The 27,618-nt window shown below is 38.3% G+C and overlaps 1 protein-coding gene across 2 annotated transcripts in view; it reads right to left on the bottom strand.

Annotated features, from left to right (window-relative positions):
- TOX (thymocyte selection associated high mobility group box) overlaps window positions 1–27,618 on the bottom strand; it is a 272,534-nt gene that overhangs the window by 116,858 nt on the left and 128,058 nt on the right. For both annotated transcript variants that reach the window (XM_077810228.1, XM_077810230.1), the window contains 2 exons: window positions 20,613–20,678; window positions 162–404 (listed from right to left, as the gene is read on the bottom strand). In XM_077810228.1, coding sequence (XP_077666354.1) covers window positions 162–404; window positions 20,613–20,678 — 309 coding nt within the window. The remainder of the gene's footprint in view (window positions 1–161; window positions 405–20,612; window positions 20,679–27,618) is intronic.

Raw genomic sequence — 27,618 nt, 5'->3', positions numbered from 1 at the left:
AGAGTAAAACTAGGGACAGAGCAGAACCAGTTGTGATGATTTCAGGGAGACCTGGATATAGCCTACTGACAGTATTTTAAACAGATATAGATATCCACATTTTTTAAAAAAAAACAACCTAAATTAAACTAGCCCTAAAATCAAAGACTAAAAATTCTTACCACAGAAAGTGAATTTGAAAGCAGTGTCCCATCTTGGCCAAGCATGTTGGACACTGTAATTTCAGGTAGGTCCATGTTTTGTGGATGGAATGGAAGCAGGCCGTTATGGTTCATTGGGTGACACAGAGAGTGGTACCCAGACTCTACCTCATTCAGGTGCACCAGTGAGTGGTCAGGTAATGATGGAGGAGTTATGGGAGGTATGTTAAAATCTTCACTTTCAAGACTTGGACCAGGAAAAGACTGTAAAAAGAAAATACAGATATTGTTTCAAATCAAACAAAAATTAAAATAAAACAATAGTTACACACAAACAAACTAAAACCCAATCATCATACATTATTATGTAGTAATTTCAACTTAGCAAAGAGAACATTTTAAACACTCATACATTATAATGGTAGAATTTAAAAATTATGTATGGAATAAAAATTGCCTCAAAGGCATAACAATCGCTGGTACTTGCACAGCTCCCATTAGACAGATTTTTTTTTGAAGAAGAAGGTGAATGCAAACAGATTTCAAGGGTCCTATTAAAATTTTCCAAGAGTCTTCATCTAGGTGCATAGCTTTTTCATGGGAATTGTGGTAAAGGAAAGCCATTTATAAAATTAACATTGGATCAAAATGTTTCTTAAAACTCAGATCAAGAGTTACATACTGAAAAAGAAATTCTGTTCTTTTGCTACTCATTTTAGTTTTATATAACAACCATACATTCATTCTGCTACAAAAGAAACAAATTCATACAGAAATGGCATGCACATTGTACGAATATTCAAATATATTTTATAAAAATATAAAGTAATTATATCTGAAAAATAAAATATAGATTTTTTTCTTAGTCTATAAACTCATACATACATCTATTTATGCTATATCTAAACAATGTGTTCCATGATGTTATTGTTTAGTCTTTTACTGACTGTTGTTGCTGTTTAAAGTCATGTGGTTTAATCTGATGCAAGGTAAAGCTACAAGTAACGCTAGAGGAATATACCAAGGTAGATAATTGATTTTATTTGTTTGTGATCTTCCTGCAGCAAGTAGGCTCATTTGAGAATAAGGAAGGGCAGTGTGGACATGCTGATATATTTTGAAGGGGAAAGTGAGTATTATGGTTGGATATGACTAAAGTCGGACTGCATAAGAAAGGAGAGGTGTGAGGTGAAAGCAGTTAATATCTTGGGCGAAAGTAATCATGAAATGATAGAGTTCATGATTCTAAGGAATGGTAGAAAGGAAAACAGCACAATAAAGATAAGGAAGAAGGCAGACTTTAGCAAACTCAGGGAGTTGGTAGGTAAGATCCCATAGAAAGCAGCTCTAAGGGGAAAAACAGTTCAAGAGAGTTAGGAGTTTTTCTAAGAGACATTATTAAGGGCACAAGAGAAAACTATCCCACTGTGTAGCAAAGAAAGGAAGTGTCATAAATATAAAGGGAAGGGTAACTACCTTTCTGTATACAGCGCTATAAAATCCCTCCTGGCCAGAGGCAACATCCTTTCACCTATAAAGGGTTAAGAAGCTCAGCTAACCTGGCTGGCACCTGACCCAAAGGACCAATAAGGGAACAGGATACTTTGAAATCTTGGGGGAGGGGGAAGGCTTTTGTTTGTGATCTTTGTTTACGTGTTTGTTCTCTCTTGGGACTGAGAGAGGCCAGACAGAAATCCATCTTCTCCAACCCATCCTAATCCAAGTCTCCAATATTGAAACAGTATAGGTAAGCCAAGCAAGGTGGATTAGTTTATCTTTTGTTTTATGTGAATTTTCCCTGTGTTAAGAGGGAGGTTTATTCCTGTTTTCTGTAACTTTAAGGTTTTTCCCAGAGGGGGATCCTCTGTGTTTTGAATCTGAATATCCTGTAAAATATTTTCCATCCTGATTTTACAGAGGTGATTCTTTTACCTTTTCTTTAATTAAAATTCTTCTTTTAAGAACCTGATTGCTTTTTCATTGTTCTTAAGATCCAAGGGTTTGGGTCTGTGTTCACCTGTACAAATTGGTGAGGATTATTATCAAGCCTTCTCCAGAAAAGGGGGTGCAGGGCTTGGGGGGATATTTTGGGGGAAGACGTCTCCAAGTGGTCTCTTTTCCTGTTCTTTGTTTAAAACACTCGGTGGTGGCAGCATACTGTTCAAGGACAAGGCAGTTTGTACCTTGGGGAAGTTTTTAACCTAAGCTGGTAAAAATAAGCTTAGGGGGTCTTTTATGTGGGTCCCCACATCTGTACCCTAGAGTTCAGAGTGGGGAAGGAACCCTGACAGGAAGTATGGCAAGAGACCACCCTGGCTTAACCAGGAGATCTTCAGTGATCTGGAACTCAAAGAAGAGTCCTACAAAAAGTGGAAACTATGTCAAATTACAAAGGATGAATATAAACAAATAACACAAGTTTGTCGGGACAAAATTAAAAAGGCCAAAAATGAGATTAGAGATATAAAGGTAACAAGAAAACATTCTACAAATACATTAGAAGCAAGAGGAAGACCAAGGACAGGGTAGGGCCATTACTCAATGTGTGTGTGTGTGGGGGGACACAATAACAGAAAATGTGGAAATGACAGAAATGCTAAATGACGTTTTTGTTTCATTTTTCACTAAAAAGTTTATTAGCAATTGGACATCTAACAATGAATGCCCGTGAAAATGAGGTAGGATCAGAGGTTAAAAAAGGGAAAGAACAAGTTAAAAATTACATAGACAAGTTAGATATCTTAAGTCACCAGGCCTGATGAATACTCAAGGAACTGACTGAGGAGATATCTGATCCCTTAGTGATAATCTTTGAAAAGTCATGAAAGGTGGGTGAGATTCCAGACGACTGGAAAAGGGCAAATATAGTGAAGTGACAGTCTATAAAAAGGGGAATAAGGACAACCCAGAGAATTACAGACCAGTCATCTTCACTTCAATACCCAGAAAGATAAAGGATCAAATAATTAAACAATAAGTTGGCAAACACCTAGAAGATAATAAGGTGATAAATAACAGTCAACATGGATTTGTCAAGAACAAATCATGTCAAGCGAACATGATAGCTTTCTCTGACAGGGTAACAATCTTGTGGATTGGGGGAAGTGGTAGATGTAGTATACCCTGACTTTAGTAAGGCTTTTGATACTGTCTTGCATGGCCTCAAACAAACCAGGGAAATACAAACTAGATGAAACTACCTTAAGATGGGTGCAAGATTGCTTGGAAGCCTGTTCCCATAGAGTAGTTATTAGTGGTTCACAGTCAAGCTGGAAGGGTATATCGAGTGGAGTCCCGTATGGATCAGTTCTTCATCCGATTCTGTTCATTATCTTCATCAATGATTTAGATAATGGCATAGAGAGTACACTTATAAAGTTTGTGGACAATACCAAGATGGGAGGGGTTGCAAGTGCTTTGGAGGAAAGGATTAAAATTCAAAATGATCTGGACAAACTGGAGAAATAGTCTGAAGAAAATAGGATGAAATTCAATAAGGACAAATGCAAAGTACTCCACTTAGGAAGAAACAATCAGTTGCACACATAAAAAAATGGCAAATGATTGCCTAGGAAGGAGTACTGCAGAAAGGGACCTAGGGATCATAGTGAATCAAAAGCGAAATATAACACTGTTGCAAAAAAAAAGCAAACATCATTCTGGGATGTATTACCAGCAGTGTTGTAAGCAAGACATGAGAAGTAATTCTTTTGCTCTACTCCATGCTGATTAGGCCTCAACTGGAGTATTGTGTCCAGTTCTGGGTGCCACATTTCTGGAAAGATGTGGACAATTTGGAGAAAGTCCAGAGAAGAGCAACAAAAATGATTAAAGGTCTAGAAAATATGACCTATGAGGGAAGATTGAAAACATTGGGTTTGTTTAGTCTGGAGAAGAGAAGAGTGAGAGGGGACATGATAACAGTTTTCAAGTACATAAAAGGTTGTTAGAAGGAGGAGGGGAAAAATTATTCTCTTTAACCTCTGAGGATAGGACAAGAAGCAATGGGCTTAAATTGCAGCAAGAGCAGTTTAGGCTGAACACTAGGAAAAACTTCCCATCAGGGTAATTAAGCACTGGAATAAATTGCCTAGGGAGCTTGTGGAATCGCCATCATTTTTAAGAGCAGGTTAGACAAACACCTGTCAGAGATGGTCTAGATAATACTTAGTCCTGCCTTGAGTGCAAGGGACAGGACTAGAAGACCTCTCAATGTCCCTTCCAGTCCTATGATTCTGTGCATACAGTCATGTCAGCTCCCAATGTGCTGATTTATTCACTTGTGAGGGAGTGAGAAGGAATGACCTGAGCACAATATTAAACATGTGATTTGAATTGAGAGTTACTTGATGTCCAAATGTAGTTGTTCAGCCACAACTTGGTGTGCAGGTTGGTACAGACGTGCACTGCTCAAGAATGCATTCCAGAACTCCTGGGAGAGTGGCTTCTGTTCCCCTATCCCTTTTCCAAGGATGCAGTGTCTGCACCTCTCCCACCCACAGACATGGGGCCATTCCAGAGCCTGTGGGAACCAGCCCCACACCTTCCTGTCCTCTTTGTGAAAGTTAGGGCATCTGTGCTAACTTTGTGAACTCCGTGTGCTCAAGGACTCCAACTATGTTTAGCTCCTGCAAAAAGCCATTAGGAGATAACAGACTGCTCCTTTTGTCCTCTTCCCCTGCTCTCCTTCTGCACCGATGCAGGAGTGGGCACAATTGAGCGAGTGTAGCAGCTATTAGGAGCATATTTATTCCTTAGTTTAGTATATCGCAGATGGAGACAAGCATGATGTGTAAAGCCATTGAATAGAAGGCCAAGAGAAGAAGCAATATTCAAAAAGGTAGACATCGTGGAATTTTGTTATTTATAGGTTCATAAATTCCAAGGCCAGAAGGGCTCACTGTGATCATCTAGTCTGATCACACAGAACTTCCCCAAAATAATTCCTGGGGCGTATCTTTTAGAAAAACGTCAAAACTTGATTTTAAAATTGCCGTATTAGTGGGTCACCAAATCGAATTAATAGGCAGAAAGTTTAAAACAAACAAAAGGAAGTATTTCTTCACACAATGCACAGTCAACCTGTGGAACTCTTTGCCACAGGATGTTGTGATGGCCAAAACTATAACAGGGTACATAAAAGAACTGGATAAGTTCACAGAGGATAGGTCCATCAATGGATATTAGCCAGGATGGGTGGCTATGTAAAACCATGCTCTGAAGTGTCCCTAGCCTCTGCCAGAAGCTGTGAATGGATGGATGACAGAGGATGATGATCACTTGATGATTACCTGTTCTGTTCATTCCCTCTGAAGTACCTGGTATTTGCCACTGTAAGAAGACAGGATTCTTGGCTAGATGGACCAATTGTCTGACCCAGTATGGCCGTTCTTATGTTCTTATCACAATAACCCACCTGGGGTTATTCTGAACTGTTGCAGCATGGAAATAAAACCTTTAAACTGGATTTGCCACCAAAGATTTTACATGTTGCTATTGAGCTGTTCAGGTATTGCTGAAAACCTGAGCAAAGTAAGCTTCTACAGAACAGTGCATCTTGCCATGGCAAAAGGGGTGTTTTTTCACCAAAGTCCAAGGAGCTATGACCATTTTCACCAACTAAGGATCTGTCCCTGCATGAGGATATTTTAGTGTAGGGTGAAGCATCAGGGTTAAACTCATATATGCAAAAGTAGAAATCCCAAGGAATTGAAAACAGGTAAGGGAAAGTGGAGGAGTTGGCAGCAATACTATCATGTATAATATGAGAAACTTGTATTATCCCTGTCAGGTGGAGTAACCTCACTCTATGGAATTCTCAACCTAGAAAATTAGCCCAACCTGCTCACCTGCCCATTTAGATCACATAGCTTGTGGTGTGGTTCTCCACAGGGATTTTGTTCCCTAGTAGACAGATGAATATTGGCATATTGAGTTTCTAAGTCTTATTTCTCCCTGTATTTCCATACTATGATGTTGAGACTCCACCAAGGCAGGAAATGTGGGCATCAAAAATAGAACCTTAATGAATGGAGTGGAAACATGCCATTAACAAAGAAAACAAATTAGGTTTATTCAAATAATATAGAAATGCATATGCTGAATAATAAATAATAAGGTTATTGTGCATTACTGTATACTAGCCACTAGTAAATTATTATCCTACAGAACAGCTGAAATAAATTGTCCCTGCCACAAAGAGCTTACAGTCTAATTTCACATAAACACACACAAAAAAAAAATACAAGAACAGAGAGTGAGTGGGGAAGGAAGGAAAGTGGTAACATCAATAAGGTTTTATAGCTACTCTGGACAAGTTTTCATCACACTGCACAAATAGCCCATCATTGAGATTTGGCTAACATGCATATATCATGAGTCTTTTTGACAGTTAGGTTGCTTGGGCCTGTTGGGAAGGATTCATGGGCTGTGTTTGGGAGGAGGCTGGGTCGGAACTGCAGTTTCTTTCCCACAGCCCCAGCAGTAATTCAGCTCCTCAGGAAATCTTTTCCCCTCACCTCTTTGCTGGATGTAGGGAGGAGTTACTGCTGGGGTTTCTCTTCCTCCTCCCACTGTCTCCCCAAGGGAGAAGAGTGGCTCTTGGAGAGGTGGTAGCAGGGGAGAGGGAGTACTGAATGGGAGCTCTCCCCTCCCAGTTTTTTCAAGAGGAGGAGAAACAGCCAAAGGTGCATCTCTCCTTCTACCTTGCTGGTGAGAGAGGAGGACGAGTATGAAGGTGTGGCTCTCCTCTCCTTCTTTTACTGCTTGATCAGGAGGAGGAGAAGGAGTGCCTCTTCACTCAGGGTTCCTGCTGAAGTCAGCTCTCAGCAGCAGCCAGTACAGGCAAATATTCATAAGCCAAATACTGGCCAAATTTCCATTAATATTCAGGCTATTCAGCAAATTTGCTATTTGATTTGTCCATATGTTTAACAACAGAGCTTTCACTTTAGACAGATATTGATTTGCTGTGTTTCAAATGTATGCCTAACTAGTAGTATCAACAACTAGACAACAACTGCAATACAATTTAACTAAGGGCTTGTCTACGCTTACAGTGCTGCAGTTGGGCCATTGTAGCGCGTAGTGAAGAAGCTACCTATGCTTACGGGAGGGCTTCTCCTGTTGGCATAGATACTCCACCTCCCCAAGAGGCAGGAGGAGAAGCCCTCTCATCAACATAGCGCTGTCTTCACTGGGAGTTAAGTCCGTGTAACTGTGTCAGTCAGGGGTATGGAAAATCCGCACCCATGAGCGACGTAGTTATACCGACATAAGTTTGTAGTGTAGACCAGGGCTAAGACTAAATGGTTATTAATATATAATTATGACATTGTAACTTCATTTACTATAATATAAATGACACACTAGTCTCATAAAAATCCCACAATCCTAGTTGTAGTGCACACACAGTCATATATACATGTAGATTAAGAATTATAAATATGAGGTTACCATTTATATCCTCTTCATTACATTAAAAGCAATAATAATAAAAATGTATCATGCTATGGTTATTAGTTGCAAACCAGTTATGGTGTATTTGATAACACATAATCTAACACATTTTTGTCAAATTATACTGTATAAACTTCTTAAGATAGCAGTAGTATAGTAGTAAAGAAAATAATAAAATGTCAGAATACTATATAATTTATGTGGAAATTAATTACTAAGCCATATTAAATATATTGCAATAATACTATGGCTGTATATGAAAAGTTTTGTCAGTTGTATAGTATTAATATCTGCTAAGAGATGACTTCAACTGTTTTTTGCATTTTTTTTTTAGAAAAATAGGTTTGCCTAATTCATAAAAGTGAGGAAGAACCTAGTTCTATAAAATACTATGAGATAGTTGTTTAGCAATTTAGTTATGACGATTATTTTGCTAAACTAATATTTCATACCCAATGTGGGCATTGTCCTGTTGGGGGGAGGGAAGGGTTTGCGGGAGGAAGGGGAGGTATTAATCCATGCAGGTAGTCCAAGAATAACTTGTCACCACTACAGTTTGTCTCATCTGTGAGCATTTTGTGGACACTTGTTGCCTGCAGTTTGCAGGTATAGCTCATATCTACTCTCACCTTGTTTTATAAGTAGGCTTGGAAAGAATAGCTTATCAGTAAATGACAATTTCACTATACACACACAAACCAATGAAAAATATTTTAATTTATAATAAAAATGTACAGATATGCAAAGTAAGAAAAATGCTGCTTGAGAACTTAGTTTGATTTAAGGATATTTACTTTGAACATATTGACATATGATGTTGACAATTTATGTTTGAACAGTAATAAAACTTGAACTTTTTGAATTTCAACATCATCTGTTGCAATTACTGACTGATCCCTCATAGTTTCCCTCAACTGTGAAAATTTAAATAGATAAAAAAATTTAAAATGCTTTTAAAATTTACACTGATATTATTGGTCAAAATTATGAAAAATAATAATTGACGTATACCAAACCTATTTATAAGGGATTATTAGTATTACATTTTGCATGCAACTTAACTGTAAACCTCTTGGTCATTTTCTTTCCAGGGTCACTGTAGTATTGGCACAATTCTACTATATCCAGGTAACCAGGTGATAAGTCTCCTTCACTCTGCTAGGCAAAGCAGCACCAACAAATTGCCTTCCTCTTAACTTTCCAACAAGAAACAGCAGCAGTGTGTCTTTTCATCTCCTCACCACAAAACTGCAAGGGGACTTCAGCACTGGGTCTGCTTTTCTCCCTATGGCCATGGGATGGCGAAGTTGTTTATCAGCTGTTGAGCACTGGGGAGAGTTCCTAAATCTTTATTACATCCAGGGAGAGACTTCTTTATGAACACCATTAAACGCCATTGGAATGCAATGAACAGATCAAGGCTTTGCTTCTATTTCATCATAAAGGGGATTTTCATCACATCTGAATTTATTATAAACAGGTTTGGGAGTATTTAAAGTTGATTTGGTCAATAATGGGAACCTTAGAACAGAAACACCTTGAATTTTAGGTGTGTGGTGTTGAACCTACACATACTGTTTTGGTCCCAGAATAGATCTCAAATCAGATGGAGTCTGCATTCTATGGTTCTAGTTTAATGTTTGTGAAACCCCACAAGAAGTTATTTTGTGACATTTTAGCTGATCTCATGATACTGATACCATCTTGGCCTGCAATTTCATGAGAATAGCTTGCAAGATTTTGGCACAATTGAACCCAAACCTTAACCCTGATTCAGCTGCCAACCTAAACCCAAGCTTTTGCTTAAATCAGCATTCAGATCTGAACACCAAGCCAACCTGGCTTCTTTCTCATTTAAATTTCTCTTTTGTGCCAATTAGCCTTGTCAAATCCTGCACCAATTTTATGGATTTTAATTGTGCTAAATTCTGGAAAGGAGGCAAAAATTATGTTTTTGCAGGTCAAATGGACAAACACCAAACTATTTTTTGTGTGGATTATTAGTCAAATTCAAGCGTAGTGATTCTTGTCATCGATAGGAATCCTTTCAGTATGTGGCAAAACCAGGCCAATACATTTTATTTCCATTCTCTCACACACACTTGTGTCCTCTGATTGTAACAGGAGTGATATGTGAAATGGCTGTACGACCTGACTATAATAATTAAGGGAGAGGGTATAAGAACAAAAAAACACCTACATTACCAATGGTGATGATGACTGCAAATCAGAAAGCAAACCATATTTATGATTGTATTGAATGTTCTGCATCAATGGTTAAAAAGCAAATGGAGAAAGACAAATGAAAGCAAAAGACATTTTAAACAGAGTGACCACAGGAGGCAGCAAACATCCAAACATCCAACACAAGCCCTCTGTGGAAAGAGAAGAACCATTACTATATAAGAATGCAGAAGATATCGATGACCAGGTAAGTTTAACGGATGTGCTGGATGGCTGCATCACTCATGCATGCACTCAACAAAATATGGTATTATCTATAAATCCTTAAAAATATGGTCTTCTCACATGCATACACAATTTAAATAAAAATGAATGATATTTCTAATAATATGGAGTGTGCCTTAATTTCTCATTTACAGTAAGGCTTCTCCATCTGAACTGGGAAAAAATGCCAGGTTTTAAAAGATAGATGCTTCAGGATGTCTCCTCTTTTATTACTGAACACATTGTTACATAACTCAAATAGTTATGAATTGAAAGTAATGTAAAACAGCATGCTCAGTAGAGGAGGAAAAACAATAATTTACTTTATACACATCTGAAAGTTAGGATGATGCCTTTGACAGTGATATTTCCATGAATATAAACAGGATCAACTTATCTCTAATTTCTTAATGGAGGACCTTCAGAAGTAAGTGTGTTTCAGCTTTTTTTGTCTCTGCATGAACAAAAGTTGATAGCTTGAGACTATAATGCATTACTGTGGAAACCTTCGGTCTCTTACATAAATCATCTTAACACTCAGCAAGAATTGTCCAACAGTGCCATTGATATGTTCAAGTCAATGATCCTGCAAACATTTTTTTTATGTTTCTTCATATGTTAGACATAAGCAGTAAATCATATTCATTTAAAACACACAATATACTAATTTATCAAGCAACAGCTATCAAAAACATATTACTGGGGAAGGTACAATTTTTTTTTTACCCATTGTGTTAATCAATTTCCCTAATTTACATTAGGTAAAGGGCAACGCCTCAAGCAAAACATTAATTTTCCAGCATGAGATGAATTCCATTTTCAATAAGAAGGAGAATATGCTGACAATGATACAATTGATTTAAAATAAGCACAATTTCAAAGTCAACAGAATTATGAAAAGGAACACTGCTTTTTCAAATGAAACATTCCACTCCTGAGAGTCTCTTTTCATTGTTTAATTCAATTTTAAATATCATGCTATACAAGTTTGTTTGAAAACAAATGTGCTTTATTTATGAACAACATTTTACATTTAAATGCATTAATAGGTGACAATGAGCTATAAAAAACTATAGCTATAGAAAACTATAAAAGATTACAAGACTTGAGCTGTAGAGATACCGTAACCTACTAAAAGCTCCAAGGCTTCACCCTTCCCTACAAAGAGGTAACTTCCTATTCAGAAAGTTTATATCAGTCCATTAGAAAAGTACAGGTTTTTGTTACAATTATCAAACAGGTCAAGACAGGAAGAGTTTAAGGCAACCCAGGGCCATAGGCACAAATGGGGACTCCCTCGGCCCTGACACCATGACCTTCCCAGGCCCACCTCCAACATAGTTCTTCCCCACAACCTTGGTGTGGCAGTGGTGGCACAAGCCATTCACTCATGAGCTGTCTGCTTGGCTGTGAAGAGGGCCGACCACTGCTCCTCTTTGGGTAGGCTGGGGTCTGTCCTGAAGAGGAAGGGACTCATTTCCCACCCACCCCTCTGCCTGTGGGAGCCCCTACTGTCAGTATCCCAGCAGGGCAAAAACGAGGTATCTGAGTGAGCACCCTCCAAATACACAAAGTGTCTGTTTCGGTGGTGGTGGAACTTCAGAGCAATGGATTATTGGGTTGTTAACAACAGAAGAGGGATATGACAGTTCACAACTCTCCAAGCTATTGTTTCGGGCTGCCTACAGACTCAGGCAAACAATGCTACATCAGATACACTAAGGCCGCATTTCCAAGATTTTATTTAAGAGCTAGGTCTGGGAGTTTTTTAAATGAAAACTGGATTCTGAAGTCAGTGTGGGATTCAAGAAGCTGGGTCCAGAGGCATGTGCCTGTAATCCCTGTGCTGTAATCTGGCTCTTATATTAGAAGATATATTTCTCTACATTGGTCACTTGCATTTACTGCATTTCTTTTTTCTTTGTAGATTTAATATTTTTTAAAGAAACTGAGTAAAATTCCAGTTTTAAAAGAGTTTGTAAATGTTTTTAAAGATCCTCTGAGGAAAATGTACCCAAATTAGGCTTGAAACAAAGCACCACAGAATAAAATTGAACACATTCAGCACCCAAAGATTTTAACTAACTTTTTTTAAAATCCTGTTTGCACAAATCTTACTGCTTGAAAATGTATATGATACACCACATTTAACCTGTCAGAAGCCTCATTAGCATCATTGACTCTAAACTGGCAATCAAGATGGTGTGCTTTTCAGGTGTTTACATTTTCAAAATGCTCTTAAAATAGCACTACTATAGATTTACATGTAAGTACTTCCACTTACTGGGCAAAAACTCAGTTTACATTTCCATATCCTCATTGAATTCCCTTAGACCTCAATCACTTAAAGTTGTGATAATGCTGTGTATAGGCCACAGAATGCAGAAGGATAGAGCCCCCCTCCCTTTCTATTAAAAAGGCTGAAGGACGGTGGAAAGTCTCCCAATATTTTTGGAAGGAGGCTGAGCCAATCTAGTATCCTCCCTCTCCCCCAACTGTGTAGAAAACTCTATATACAATGTCTGACATTCTGTGGTGTATGCATGGAAAGAAGGGTTAATGAAGAAGGCTGGAAATAGGCAGAACTGAAACATAGCTGCTCTTCATAACTCTTTTTGGATTTCTCCTCCCACCCCGCCCTCATCCAAACACAGAGAAACACCCAAGGGACTTAAAACTGATATGAATATTTCTTATTCATACTAGTAGTCCCATTGACTTCAAGGACCTGATCCTGAACAGTAGTTAATGGGACTCCATATGGGCCCAAGATTCTGTGGTAACCGGTTCCAACGAAGGATCAGGGCACACGTGAGCAAGGATTATTCATATGAGTAAGGCTTGCAGTAGCAGGCCTTCTGTTAATAAAGTAGTGTGTAATGTAAGCAGTGAGAATTCTGAGAATTAAACTTGCAATAAGCCCAATTGTACTTATATTGTACCAGCTATCAGTAGCTATAGTTGCTATTAAGACATTTTTATAAACTGCAAGAAATATGTGAGCTATTACAAGATATAATTCTGAAAAACAGACTTCTATGAAACAAGCCAATTTAAGACGAAAACAACATAAACAATAGTAACTTGTGTGCTCAAGTGAAGCATCTTTTTAATTTTGAGTAATGAAGATGTCAAGCCAAATGCTAGAGTAGTTTAACTTAATTAGGTGGCCTATTTTTCCAGGCAGCCTTTCATTTCCCATTGAAAACTCAGCTTGTATGCAAGGCAACAAGAGCAATTTTGTCTGTAATGAATACCTCTGGGACTCCACAGAGTAATCATTTGAATGTTACATTGAAGACTGGTTTGAGTAACTAGTTTGGGCTTGTTGAGATGCCAGACTTTGTAAGACTAACTAGATTAATCAAAGCATGCCATCTTATCGTTTTATTAGGTCAGAGGTCAATAGGTCAAACTGACTTTACTGCTGTAGCCTTTGCCAAAAGGGACAGTCTAATAGTAATTGGTCTAATTTGTAGTTCAAATTCATGTAATCCTCAGACATTTTATTGACCAAAAAAGTTCATTTTATATGAAGCTCTGCTGAAAGATATTGCCTTTAACATTTACCATGGTTATTTCTCATAATTCATGTATGCTACTGTCCTGGAGAGAGAATATCCTGGAAAGGAAACTACATAACTAAAATATATGATGTCTGTAATCTGTTTTCACATATTAAAAACGTTGTACATGAAGAAGTACAGGACAATTTAATGAATATCTCACACTGGTTGTCCATTAAACAGAAAATTGTTCTAGTGTTGTGTATAGAAAAAAAGCAGTAAAATTACTGTTATGATATGGGAAGAAATATACCCAGCACTCAGATTGAAAATACATCATTTGATAATTGATTTTCTGTTTATCTTTTTCATGGTAAAATAATGGCTTTTGTTATTTTTACTTTGTTATTTAGAGAGGGCCTATCAATGGAGCTGCAAAAGGTCTCCTCCTAAGTTACACCATTTTAGTTGTTTCTCTCCTGATGCTAATTCTTAAGAAAAATACTTATGATTTATACACAGAATAATTGTTTATACAGTGTGATCAAATCTCATAATTGTATCAATAATCTCACAATATTTTGTGTTTATTCTTAAAGTCCCAGCTACTGGAATCAGGTGATTACATCAAAATCAGCTTTCTTAAAAAAAAAAAAGTTTCTAGCCCTCAGGGTTGGAAAAAAACAAAACAAAACAAAAATGACCCTAAAGGCTTGAAGGCAGAAGGCAAATAAAAGGTGTTATGTTTAAAATTTAATGACGTTTTTATCCAACCTCAAGATTTTGGGGGGGGCCCAATTCATGATTTTTGAAGGTTTGGGACTGGCAATACTGTTTATACTATTGTAATTAAGGTGTATTTACATAATTTCCTCAGGGAAGGGACTTTGGCCTGATCCGTGAAGGTACCTATGAACCTAGCCCCCAGATTTAGATGCCTAAGTCCCACTTTTAGGTGCCACTGTGATCCGCAAAACCCCTGCTCAGCAGCCACTGAACCCTGCAGGCACCTAAACTCACTGCCGACATTTTTGCACTAAAATTGCCTTAAGTTCCTACATCTGGGTATGCAGGGCAATCCAATAGGCATGCTCAGATGCCACGTAACTCCACAGAAAACAGTTGGGGCAGAGGGAGAGGTGGAAGAAGAAGTAGGAATCTTGTAACCTTTAGCCCAGTTGTATGGTATATGGGAGACCACCTGTTCAAATCCACCCTCTGCTTTATGAGAAGGGATCTGAACAGAGATCAGGTGAGTGCCCTGAACTATAGAGGGATTCTCACTCTCTTTCTCTGGCCCAATTAATATGTAATTATTTAATTACTTGGAACACCTTCAATAGGAGAGATTGAGGGAGATCCTCATAAGAATATGCCATAGTCCACCCAGCAATCTGGATTTAGGGTCCTGTCTCCATCAGATGGGTGGGACTTAGGACACACCCCCTCCTCAAAAACTCCCATTGGCTAGCTTAGGTGGGAAGCTGCCTAGCGTGCTGGCTTTGTGGATCCGATTCTAAGGTCTGGTCTACACTGGGAGGGGGGGAGGCGAGCTAAGTAGGTCTAAGTTATGCAACTTCAGCTACGAAAATAGCGTAGCTGAAGTCAAGTACTTAGAGCTACTTATCCCGGTGTCTTCATTGTGGTAGGTCGACTGCTGATGCTCCCCCATCGACTCCCCCTACGGTTCTCGCTCCAGTGGAGTACTAGAGGCGATAAATCGACCCCAGCTGGATCGATCGCTCCGGAGGTTAGTGTAGACGTGCCCTAAAAGATGCCCATCTCTCTCCATGCATTGTGTAGGCAGCCTAGGCACTTAACCCAGGCTTTGCGTATCACAGTGTTGTTCCAGTGATTTTTAGGTGCCTAAAAGTTAGGCATCATGACACTCAACATTGGAACACCTAAGAACCTTTATGGATCCAGGCCTTTGCCTTCTTTGGTGTTTGTACAGAACAAGGTATGCTGAGGGCACTAATCAAAAGAAATAATAAGTAATAACATATATAAATATAATATGTGCTTTTTTAAACAAAACAGGATCATTTACATTGTCTTCTGGCACAGAACTCTGAACCCGTTTATTTCTACATATAATTTGATTCAAATCATTTCAGTAGAACAGGGGGAAAGAAATATTTTGGCTGAATTATGCCCTTTCTGTGGTATTTGAAAAAGCCCTTAATTTGAAGACCAATAGTCCATAATTTATTCTAGTCACTTTAGTTATTTTAAGAAACCTGAGGTATTCAAATATGGAAAAAATTCTAAGGGCAAAATTCTATCCTTGAATGCACATATAGTGCATACATCTCCTACATCCTTCAATGGGGGCTCTACACAGGGATCCAAAGGTAGATTTTGTCCCCAAGCACATACAAGTGTTCTTTTCAGAGCTATTCTGGTTTCCAGCTTTTTAAATGTGTGAGCTAATTTTTTTTAAAATCACTAAAAAAATCTCTAAAATAATACTGTCTAGCCCCTAAAATCAAAACTACACTTTTTCTGTTCTTTTAAACACAGTTGTTGATGCACCATCAGGTATAGCATTAACAGGATTATCTTAATGTTCTGAGGATCTTGTGATGAACAACCATACCTCATGTGGGGACCTAAAATGGTGCCCTGAAAACCTAGCCCTCCACAGGATAGGAGTGGCAAACATATAATTTCACCAGTCTTCCTGCCCACAACTACCTAACCCTATTATCCAACCCAACTTCCCTTACTCTAAACTACCTTGCAACAAGTGACTTACTAGCTCCCCCTAGGGGAAGTTAGGGAGAACAGAAGGAAATAAGAAGTAATGGGTAAGTCTACAGCTGTGTGTTAGGCCACTGGTGAACCAAAATAACTTTTTATTATGATGACCAATGTTGTCCATTATTTCCTTGCACTCCCCCAGTCCGTGTGTAGCCATCTGTTGTCTCTTGTCTAATACTTAGATTGTGAGCTCTCTGAGGCAGGTCAGTGTTCTGTTTGTACAGTGCCCAGCACAATGGGGCCCTGATCCATGACTAGGACTCCAAGGTGTTACTGTAATATCAAGAATACACATAATAATAATATAGCAGGAAGGGGCATGGGAAGTTTTTATTAACACACAAACAGGATCAGTCTATCTATTGTACATCTAAAGTACCTATCACTATTGGTTTTAGCAAAGATTAGACTGTCTCTGCACTGGGCCAAACACTGCTGATGGAGTTTAGGCGCCTACAGGGTTCAGTGGCCGCTGAGCAGGGGTTTTGCGGATCACAGTGGCACCTAAAAGTGGGACTTAGGCATCTAAATCTGGGGGCTAGGTTCATAGGTACCTTCACGGACCAGGCCAAAGTCCCTTCCCTGAGGAAATTATGTAAATACACCTTAATTACAATAATATAAACAGTATTGCCAGTCCCAAGCCTTCAAAAATCATGAATTGGGCCCCCCCAAAATCTTGAGGTTGGATAAAAACGTCATTAAATTTTAAACGTAACACCTTTTATTTGCCTTCTGCCTTCAAGCCTTTAGGGTCATTTTTGTTTTGTTTTGTTTTTTTCCAACCCTGAGGGCTAGAAACTTTTTTTTTTTAAGAAAGCTGATTTTGATGTAATCACCTGATTCCAGTAGCTGGGACTTTAAGAATAAACACAAAACATTGTGAGATTATTGATCCAATTATGAGATTTGATCATACTGTTTAAACAATTATTCTGTGTATAAATCATAAGTATTTTTCTTAAGAATTAGCATCAGGAGAGAAGCAACTAAAATGGTGTAACTTAGGAGGAGACCTTTTGCAGCTCCATTGATAGGCCCTCTCTAAATAATAAAGTAAAAATAACAATTTTACCATGAAAAAGATGAACAGAAAATCAGACCCAGTATATAGGAGAGGGATCCACTCACACTCTGCCAATAAGAGTTATGGAACTGCTGGGATGGGGAACAGGAATGATTTCCCAATGCAGCCAATAATTCCTCACTGGATTTGGTCCTCTCTTTTCTTCCCATTGGGGCTGTGGAGGTTAATGCAGCCACAAGTCACAAACTATACTACTTGGGAGAGAAGCCGGGATTTGGCAGCTGTGTGTAGTCTATACAGCTGCCCCCTTTACCATTCATGTCCACGGAGCCCAGGCAAACTACAAAGGCTCAGAGGGCTCTGTGCAATGGAGTTTTATATAATATTATGTATTGTGTCTGGAAAGAAATTATGTAATTTTATATTGTGTTGTATTTGACTCACAAATTATATGAGGAGGGCTTATATGACGAACAATTTGTCTCCATGATTCCAATTACATGCATAGAACACAATATGCTAGTAAGAATTTGCTGTGCAGGGCAGTTGGCATAGCTTTGTTTTAAAATGGTAAATATTCTCAGACTGAAGTGCAATTAGCAATGAAAATGTCATGTAACTTTATTATATGTTTGCTAGTATGGACGGTATAACTCATTTAGAAGCTGCTTGCAATGTGCAATCCTACACTGAGTATATCATAACCAAAAATACAATACTTACATACATATATAAAATATATCCAGAGATAGCAGTGCCAAACAGCCGTTTTGGGACAGTCTAAAAGAATATCATTAATTTTCACTGTATACTTACACTTCTGGCTCAGTTCCAACACTGGCTTTCTGTAAAAATCATTTCAAGTATAGAATTATGTTGTTTGCTTGCAGCAACATCACAGGAACAGTAGTGAGCCATATGTTACTACTTAGCAACTTAGTCTATAAGTCCCAAAGCATGTACTGATTTGAAAATTGAACAGAAATGATAATTGTTGAGTGATGCTGTGAGGCAAGTTGTCTTGGATTACCAGGCTATGCAGATGTTTGATGTTACGTAGAAAAAGAAACAAAACTGTATTTTTCCTGTTTGATGGCTGGATTTTTATTATGTTAGCCTAAAGGGGATAAATTGATTAAAAACCCTTACAATAACACAAGGTGATGTTTCCCTGAATATGAACACATTCCAGTAAACAAAAGGAATTTAGAGTGCAAAGTTCAGCTTTCCAAGATCATTCATCACAATTTTGATGTCTAAACTTTATTTCACTCTGCAATACATACTATCATCTGAATTCTTTGAGGTATTGGGTTTCAGGAAATATTAGAGAGCAAAGTTAAAATATGAAAAGATAATTATCTAGTTACCATTCATAGTTTCATAATTAAATTATAGAAATGTCATGTTCGTTTGGTAAGATTTTTTTGTGGAAGATCAGATGACTGGAACAGAAACAAAGCACCTAGTAAACACATTCTGAAGCTTCATAAAAGATTAAAACTAGTACTGTTATTTTTAAACACTTCAGTTTAAATTATCCAAACTATTCACACACAAAGTATATAAATATCAACAGAAGAAAATCATTCTAATGTATAATGTGAATTTGCAATCCTTTATTCAAAACTATATAAGACAGACGATGCTCTGAAAGGTAGCAGCTGCTTTATAACAGCAATCATTCACAGAGTTTGTATTTCTACTGTTTCAAACAAATTCAATTAGCCCTTGCACTTCAAAACCCTTAAGGCATAAATGAGATGCTACTAGGTTGCTTTAATCTAATAGTAATACTAAACTTGTCAGTACAGTTTTTGGATTAATGGTTAGAAAAAAATTAGTAATATAATTTTTCATTTTTTAATCAAACAATTCTATTCAAAACTACCTCTGGATCTTGGAGGGTTCTTTGCTGAATGAGTTCAATCATACAAGAATCTTAAATTTAAAGTTCAGTCTTCCAAAAGCATTCTTACAGTAACTTCAACAGCAGACAGGGAGGTAATGTGGTGGGAACATTCACATTTTAAAGACTGGCTTTTTGACTGACAATATAGCTCAGCTCACATAAAAGATAGTTAAAGAATGAAAGAGAATAAACCTATAAATTAAATTTGAGTAGATAAGCATGACTATCTAAAAACACTACTTTATAAAGATATTTAGCTCTCAGTATCATGGCAGTTTCCAAGACTGTTCATTCAACCTTGGGATTATACCCATCTATCTGATAACTCATGTACAGACAGGATGCAAACAAACTAATTTCCCACTTAACAAGATACCTCCATGTAAGCCCATAGTTTTCGTCATGCAGAGGAGTATCAGACTGTCCACTATTTGAGATGGGTACTGGGCTACATGAACCACTATCCTGATTCTTTATAGCATTCCTATGACCCCAGCTTAAATAACGGGCCTGTGCTGCTGTCACTATGATTCACTGACACAGAACTGAAAATGACTGAAATATATGGAATGTAACAACAGAATCAGAATTCAAATTCTCCCTCAGCATATGGCTGCATTCACTCATGCACAGGTTGTTTTGCTTTTGTTTTTAAAAAGCTACGGCAATCCTTCAGTTTTACAAGTTTAAAATAAATTAAAATGAAAGTAATTTAGATGAAAAAAATTTCAACATGTGGACATATGCCACATTTTAATGGGTTCTGATAATTTACAAATTGTTCCTTGCAAATTCTCCATAAAAAGGACTCAAAAATATTTTGGAACAACGTAGATCATATTATACTCTTTTGACTGCAAGATAAACCTCAGCACTAGATTTTGAGAGACTCGTTATGCTAACACTAATGGTGCAACCTTGGCAACATTCCTCAGCCATACGATTTCTGTTAAAAATGCAATTCTTCATCTACAACTGGGCTAAGAGTGATAATTAAAGCTATTTGTGATAGCGTAGCTTATAATGATTAACTTGTCTGCAGTCAGATAAACAAATAACCTGCACCTGTAAAGACTTTATTTCCTGAAGGTAAAACAACTGTTTAGGAAAGATCATGCTGGCAAAACAGCTGCTTGCATTCTGGAGAGGAAACAAGGTAGTATCTTTCAACAAATGCCAACTCTGGTGTTTTATCAGCTCTATCTCATTAACTGGAAAGAAGGCTTAAATGCTTTGTTTATAAATTATGATTATTCCTGATTGCAGCAGTTACTGATAGTGCCACTCATTTGCAATGCAACTCTTTGGATTTGTTTAATTACAATTTGAAACAAGGCAGAGAAGATTAATTAACCCACCTGGCTTGCTGGCACATAGTCCTGGCTCGGCTCTGTCATACTCATATACATGTTGTCCCCGTCAAACTGCGAATAAAATAATAGTAAACATTCAGCAATCTTGAATGTTTTTCAGCATCAACTGGAAAACAGTAACCATAAAATAATATTATAGCCCGGTTTGGAAGACTTGTAATTGCATGTGTGCATCTTGTCTTTGATGTTCCTGTTGTCATCCTTATTGACCCTGGATGTCAGTGATTTGGAGTAATTAGTGCTCTAGTAATTACAGCAAGCAAGCAAGCAATGAATGGTTTCCTTTCATCTGCAATCTGTTTTAAAACAAAATGGCTCATTTTGTGCACCATGTATACATTCTGCTGTTGGTTGCAATGAAGTACTAAGTGAATTGCACAGTTGCTGACAAGAGGAAGATGGTAATGGAAAATGTACTAAAATGAATCTTAATGGATTCTAACTTTACATTTTGATCAAGAACAAGTTTGGAGTTTCGAAACAAATTAAAATCCACCTTATTGAAATGTCTCCAAATCAGAAATTAAGAAGATTCTTAGACAAATTTCAGGCATTTGAACATCTGAAATACAGAACTTACAAAACTGGGTGGCATAAGTGGACAGTGTGCTTGATGTGTAAATAAAATGAATACGAACAAACATAACTGTGAAATTACCCTTCAGTAAACTATAACAAATAAAATGAATGGAATTTGTGGGCAAACTGATTTTTCTTCTTTTAAAAATAGAATTAGATGTAACAAAAACAAGACTGAGAGAAGCTGATTAGGAAGGGAAGGACTACATGGAATGAAACAGCTAGAATATAAGGCTGGTCAGGTATCACCACAAAAAAGCATGAGACTACTTGTTTTGTACCATGTAATCTGGACACTGTGCCCACAGAACTCTCTTCATACTCTTTCAAATGTCTGTGACAAGTTTACAGTGTAGGTAATTATAGTTGTAGTATGCAATCTAGAGTTAGGAGAAACTTTCCAAGACTTTGGAATAGAGATGAAGAGCTGCAGGAATGCTCATCCCTCAATCATCAACTGAGAATTTCCAGCTGTTATTAGGTCTGTTTAAAATAACTTTCACCTGACCCCATCTGTGCATACTCAGAGTGACATATTTTGGAAGTGGGCCATTATTTTGATAATGTGGCAAAAAAGAGTGGCAAGTTACATGAGGCGGGATTTTTTAAAAAATGTTCAGCCTTGATCTTACCCTATTCCTACTGAAGTCAGTAGGATCTACTCATTAACTTCTGTGAGAGCAGAGTGGGCCAACACTGACCATTTTTGAAAATCCTACCTGTAATACACAATACATCCACAAGGTCATAGAGAGGTATCCTGAACAACATATCTGTGGTCTCATAGAAAGCAAAGACTCCAGTACAAAAATGCTCCAGGAAATATAACATCCAAAGCTTTACTGTAATTGTGCGCTAACTGAGTTGTTCGTAAGTATTCAAAGAATAGTTAGAACAAAAACTTTTCAGCCTACGGTTTGTTTGCAAACTGTTCCCTTCAACTAATCACTAGTCATTCACAGTGTGCAATTGATCAGAGTGATATGGAGGTGTTTCTGCTGGATTGGGTGGATGAAACCTTTAATGCTAGAGAACAACAAATGAAAAATAGAAAATTTTTAAAATAGTGCGTAACATGCTGGGTTGAATTTTCAGATGAATATTCCTGAAACTTCATAAAATTTCTAAATGTTTCGGGACTTATCATCATTCTCCACAAACATGCAGGAATTTTTGAATATTCACAAATACAAATAATAGAAAACAATAGCTGGAGTTTTTATTGGCAAAAATATTTATGATTTTTTAAAAATATATTTGGCCCACTCTGTGTGCTGGACATATGTGTAGTATACAGCTCAATATATCCAGAGTCTCACAAGATGAGTTCTTTTGCAGCACATCTGTTATAGAACACATCTGACGCACATGCTACAGCACAGTCTAACAGTATAGAAGCAGACTGAGTATGTGCCCATACTTACAACTAATCAGAAATACAAAGGAGTACCCAACAGCTGACAGATTAATGGCTTGAGCACGTGCCCAGAAAATGCCACTACCAAATACAGTTTTACCAGATGGGCCCATTTTACTGATGAAAAGTTTGATCCTGCAGGATCCTACCCTACAATACTGAGGGACTTCATTACCCTCTCACTTTCATAGGAATTGAGGGTGCTCAGTAAGTTGCAGGACAGAGTCGTAACTCCATGGAAATCAACATTAACTTTAACATTACATAACTTCACCATGTGTTATGTACTATTTTATAGCTCATGGATATCTCATATGCATGAAAGTATGCATACATGTATAAACACACACATCCTTCACCAGCACAGCTTAACTCAGAAAGTGTCCTACTTTTATCTAGCTGTACAGCTGGATTGACTAGGCACAAGGAGTCAAGTGACTTGTCCAAGGTCACACAGTGAGTCAACAGATCAGCTAAAATGTGACCCAAAGACCCTTCAGAATACAAGATCTTTATTCCCGCTTGACCAAAATGGCCTTGTTTTACATATCACACTAAATCTACAAGAACTTTTCCTAAACTTCTCTGCCTTCTTTCACTTATGACGTAACTGCTGTGATTTTATTGCAAATGTGCATACTGTGAAGACCCAAAAACACCATTCAGAATCTGGATATTTTTGTCCAGATATAACATGAAAAGCAAAGGAAGGCAGTTAACTGAGTCAGCTTTTAGGCAATCTATATGTGAGACATATTTATTATGTAACATTTCATCTAGGATTTATACTTGGCTCTGAAATCCATTGGTACTATTAAGGGAAGATTTCAAAACCATTAATTTTAATTTGTTAAAAGTGAATACTAATACAATATCTGATGTAAAATAACAGCTACTCCTCACATTTCTTTTCATATTAAAGTGGTACTGCATGAGACGTTTGGGTAAGAGCAAACTAAGAACACCATAGCATGCTACTATGAAACACTACGTCACCTAGAACAGTAACTAATATATTAGGGAAGCGCATCAAGATTTTTATTTAAATGATTATAAAATAAAACATACATATAACTTCCTTCCCAGTTATCACAATGAGATGGTCAGCTGGAATTTCCATTGTACAGTACAGAAGGTAGCTTCTTTTCAGACACATATGGCATAATATTCAAAGTATCTGACTGCTGTTATGAAATGCAATTTGTATACAAGTTGGGAACCCAATTACACCTGTGCATTAACTGGGCATTACTGATAGAAGAATGACATCAAGGAGAGCCATTTGGAACCTTCTACTTATGTCCAGAGTCCTAACGCTATTTTACATGCTAATTATGAAGTAGTGAGAGTCAGAGTCATATTATTATTCATTATTTATACAGGGCCTTAAATGTACACCAGTTTTTTGTGTAGAAAAAACTGGGTCTCAAACGCATTGTAATCAAACTAGCAAAAAAACAATACAGAGCAACAGTAACTGATGAGACATTGTTGATGAGGGCACCAACCTAAGACACCAACCTAAGACACCAATGCAAGAAGGCTTCATCAAAGAAGTTAACTTTACAGAGGAATTTGGAGGAAAAGAAAGAAGGTTCACGGGATATAAGAAATTGGAAGAAGCTGCAAATAAATACACAGTAGCAGCAGGGCTGGTTTCTGGAGCAAATGATCAGGACGGTCACCTGGGGTGCCAACTGCTGGGGCTGCCAAATTGATATCCAGGGGATGGGAGTGGGGAGGTGCCAAATTGAGGTTGTTGGGGTTTTCTGGGGAGGGAAGGCCAAAAACATTTTCCACCCTGGGCAATAAAATGCCTAGGGCCAACCATGGGTTGAAGGAAACAAAGTATGAGGCCAGTAATGGAAAAAGAAGACAAAGGGAATGTACGCAGCAAGGTTTGCAAACTGTGGGGAGACGGGATCAGGTTGGGTCCCTTTCAGGATGTTGGAGAATGGATTAAAAAGCTAACCTGGGAGTTGTACTCGTGCCTCAGATGCAGTTCAACACCACTCGCAGGACATTTGTGGGAAGTGTTGGCAACATACCCATCCCAGAAAAGCCTGGAAATTGTTCCAGATGCTCGATGGTAATAGCGAGAGGATTAAACCAAGGTGAATACAAGAGGCAGGAACATTACTGCTTGGGGCAATCGATACAGGTGAGAAACCAAGCTTCCCGGAGTCCCCTGCTGGGACAGGGGAGGGTGTTGGTATTCTTACCTGAGTGCTGTTCCTGGACCCTGCTCAAGGGATTCAGTCTTCCACATTTACCCTCAGCTAGTAAGTGTCTGTTGCATTTAACACTCTATCCCTCTCCCGCAATCCACACTGGCTGTTGGAAGAGAGAAGAAGCTTTCTCCCTGTGTCGCCCCACACCCCCATCTCAGAGCCTATTGGCTGCTACGGGGGTGGGGGCTTTCTTTGCTACTTCACACCTCTGCCTCTCTCCTCATTTTGTGATTCCTCTGCTGCAAGAGGGTGGGAGTGATTCTGTTACTCATTTCAGCCCTCATTTTTGGCTTCCTCCTCAGTGAATAGCCTCTGCGCCTGCCTCTGCCACTGCTCTTAGCTTTCACAAACAGGAGCAGAATAAACTGAGCTGGTGCTTATTGATTTCACTGCTGCCCAAAAGGAGCTGAAAAACAGCAGTAAAAACTGGCAAGGCTGCTGCTGTTCTTGTTATTTGTATCATGATCGTGCCTAGATGCCCTAACTAGGATCCGGGCCCCATTGTGTTAGGGGCAGTACAAACACTAAGAGATACCCCTGCCCCGAAAACCTTACAATGTAAATAGACAAGACACACAAAGGATGAAAGGAAGGAAGAGTTGTTATACCCATTTTACAAATGAGTTACCCAGGCAGAGAGACTAAAAGGAAAGGGGCATAGAGAAGATCCCTTGTAGATTATAGCTATTGTATGTTAGTAAATTCAGGTATTATGTGAAAGCCTCTGGACCTGGTGTCTTGACTTCTCCAAAATACCTTACAGATTTTCCCAGTCTATGCTTCCAATCATGCTTTCTAAATATGAAACTTCCATCAAAGACTGGAAGTGAATGATTAATTTAAATCTATGCTCAAATTGTACCTTTAAATCACCTTTGTACCTTTAGATCTTTCTTTGACAGAGTGTGAGCACTTTTCATTGTGTTTTTATTTTAAAGCACAATAGTGTAAAACTGCATAAAAGATTATGTATAATCCACTAGTGATTTATACATAATTTTAATATTTGTGGCTTGTAGATTTTGTTGCTAACCTGTATTACCAAAAATCCACTAATCCTGAAAAAGCTTTAAAACTTGGTTTTAAAAAACAAACAAAAAAGCCAAATGCAAGCAGTCAGCATTGTTTGAGGATGCTTAATGACAAGCAACGAGTGACATTCTCTGTTACTAAGAGATGCCATAATGAGACTAAAGCAAAGATGGGATGCAAACAGAAATCATCAAATGATTATGCTAAAGGAAAGGTTGATCTTGTTATGGAAACCATTAAAGATAAAAACAAAATTGCTCTGTAAATGCCACATTATTGCACTGTTGAAAAACCATCCTTATGGTACATTGGTAAAATATTCTAATGGCAGATGTGACAGAGTAGGTAGATATGTCAGTATCAAAGTGTAAACTCCATTTTGAATTATGAACTCCATTTTGTATTATGTGCTGAACACACGTCTGAACTTGCCCAAGACAGGTTATTTTAATACATTCCAGAGAGGAACCCTACCCAGGAAACCTGTTTGAAACCTCACTGAAGGACTATCACAGTGAAGCCTTCAGAAGGGCAATCTAGGGCCATCAACTGTGACTGTCCTTCAACTACTGCCCCACTCCCCAGGAAAAAAAAATTTCTATAAAGGGGCCTCCAGGAGGAGTGAGCATGACAGGGGGAGTGAACTGGAATGCCCCGGAGGAACAATGGCAAAAGGAGGCAGATATTTAAAAAGGAGATGTAAGAGCAGGACGCTGCTCTGAGCTGTGGGCCAACCATTGTCACACATGTGACATGCAGCAGAAAGAAGGTAACAGATACTTGCCTAGCGTGAACTGCCAACAGACCTTGGACTCTAAAAAAGAGTGAAATCAAATAGGGGAAGGTGCATCTCAGAACTTTAGTTATTTTGCAAAGATCTGTAACTCTCTAATGCTTTTAAGAGTAAAGTCTCTGTGATTAAGAAATTCCTTTGCTAAGCTTGTGTTCCTTGCTTGCCAGCCACACTGTCCCGACAGAGGTTACACTAGAAGCTTGGACCTCCCACAGCCTTGGTGGAGCTCTGCAGGAGTGTGTGTAAGTGATTAGGTGACGTGGGTCTGAGGCACTGGTTTCAGGGTCTAGAGCAGATGGATTGTGGAAGGGTATCCCATGCACCAGGAAAGGGTATCAGACAAGAGGTTAGAGCCTGGCAGTGTGCCCTCTAGACCCTGAGATAGAAACAGTGACCACTCTGTCCAGAACCAGTTGACTTAGAAGCATATGGGACCCAGCAATTGGGTCCACTCACTACAGACTGATGACCATGCAGAGTGGTACCAAGTCAGGTTGTAACAGCACACGTTTTCAAAATCTTTACTAAAAGATAATTTTCAGTGCAAACAAATGTTGAAAAAAAGTGTTAAAGTCTTCTAAAAGCACACAATTTCTGCCACATCCACTCATAAGATGTATTATCATTTCACAGATGACTTATATAATTGTTCAGATTTTCTTCAGTAGTGTACCTCGACACTATGTACAAGTTCTCCAGGCTTTTTTCCAACTTGTTCCCCAAACTAACTTGCTATTTATTGCTCTCACTATGGCAAGGGTGGCCAACCTGAGCCTGAGAAGGAGCCAAAATTTACCAATGAACATTGCCAAAGAGCCACAGTAATACATCAGCAGCTCCCCATCTGCTACTTCCCTCCAGCCCCCAGCGCCTTCCCCTCCTTCCCCACGCCTCCCGCCCGCTGCAGTCAGCTGTTTTGCAGTGCGGAGGAGGCTCTGG

Source organism: Eretmochelys imbricata, chromosome 2 (genome assembly GCF_965152235.1).
Source record: "Eretmochelys imbricata isolate rEreImb1 chromosome 2, rEreImb1.hap1, whole genome shotgun sequence".
In the NCBI taxonomy this organism is placed as follows: domain Eukaryota; kingdom Metazoa; phylum Chordata; order Testudines; family Cheloniidae; genus Eretmochelys; species Eretmochelys imbricata.
The sequence above is the reverse complement of the archived record's forward strand: the minus strand, read 5'-3'. Positions and strand labels throughout refer to the sequence as shown.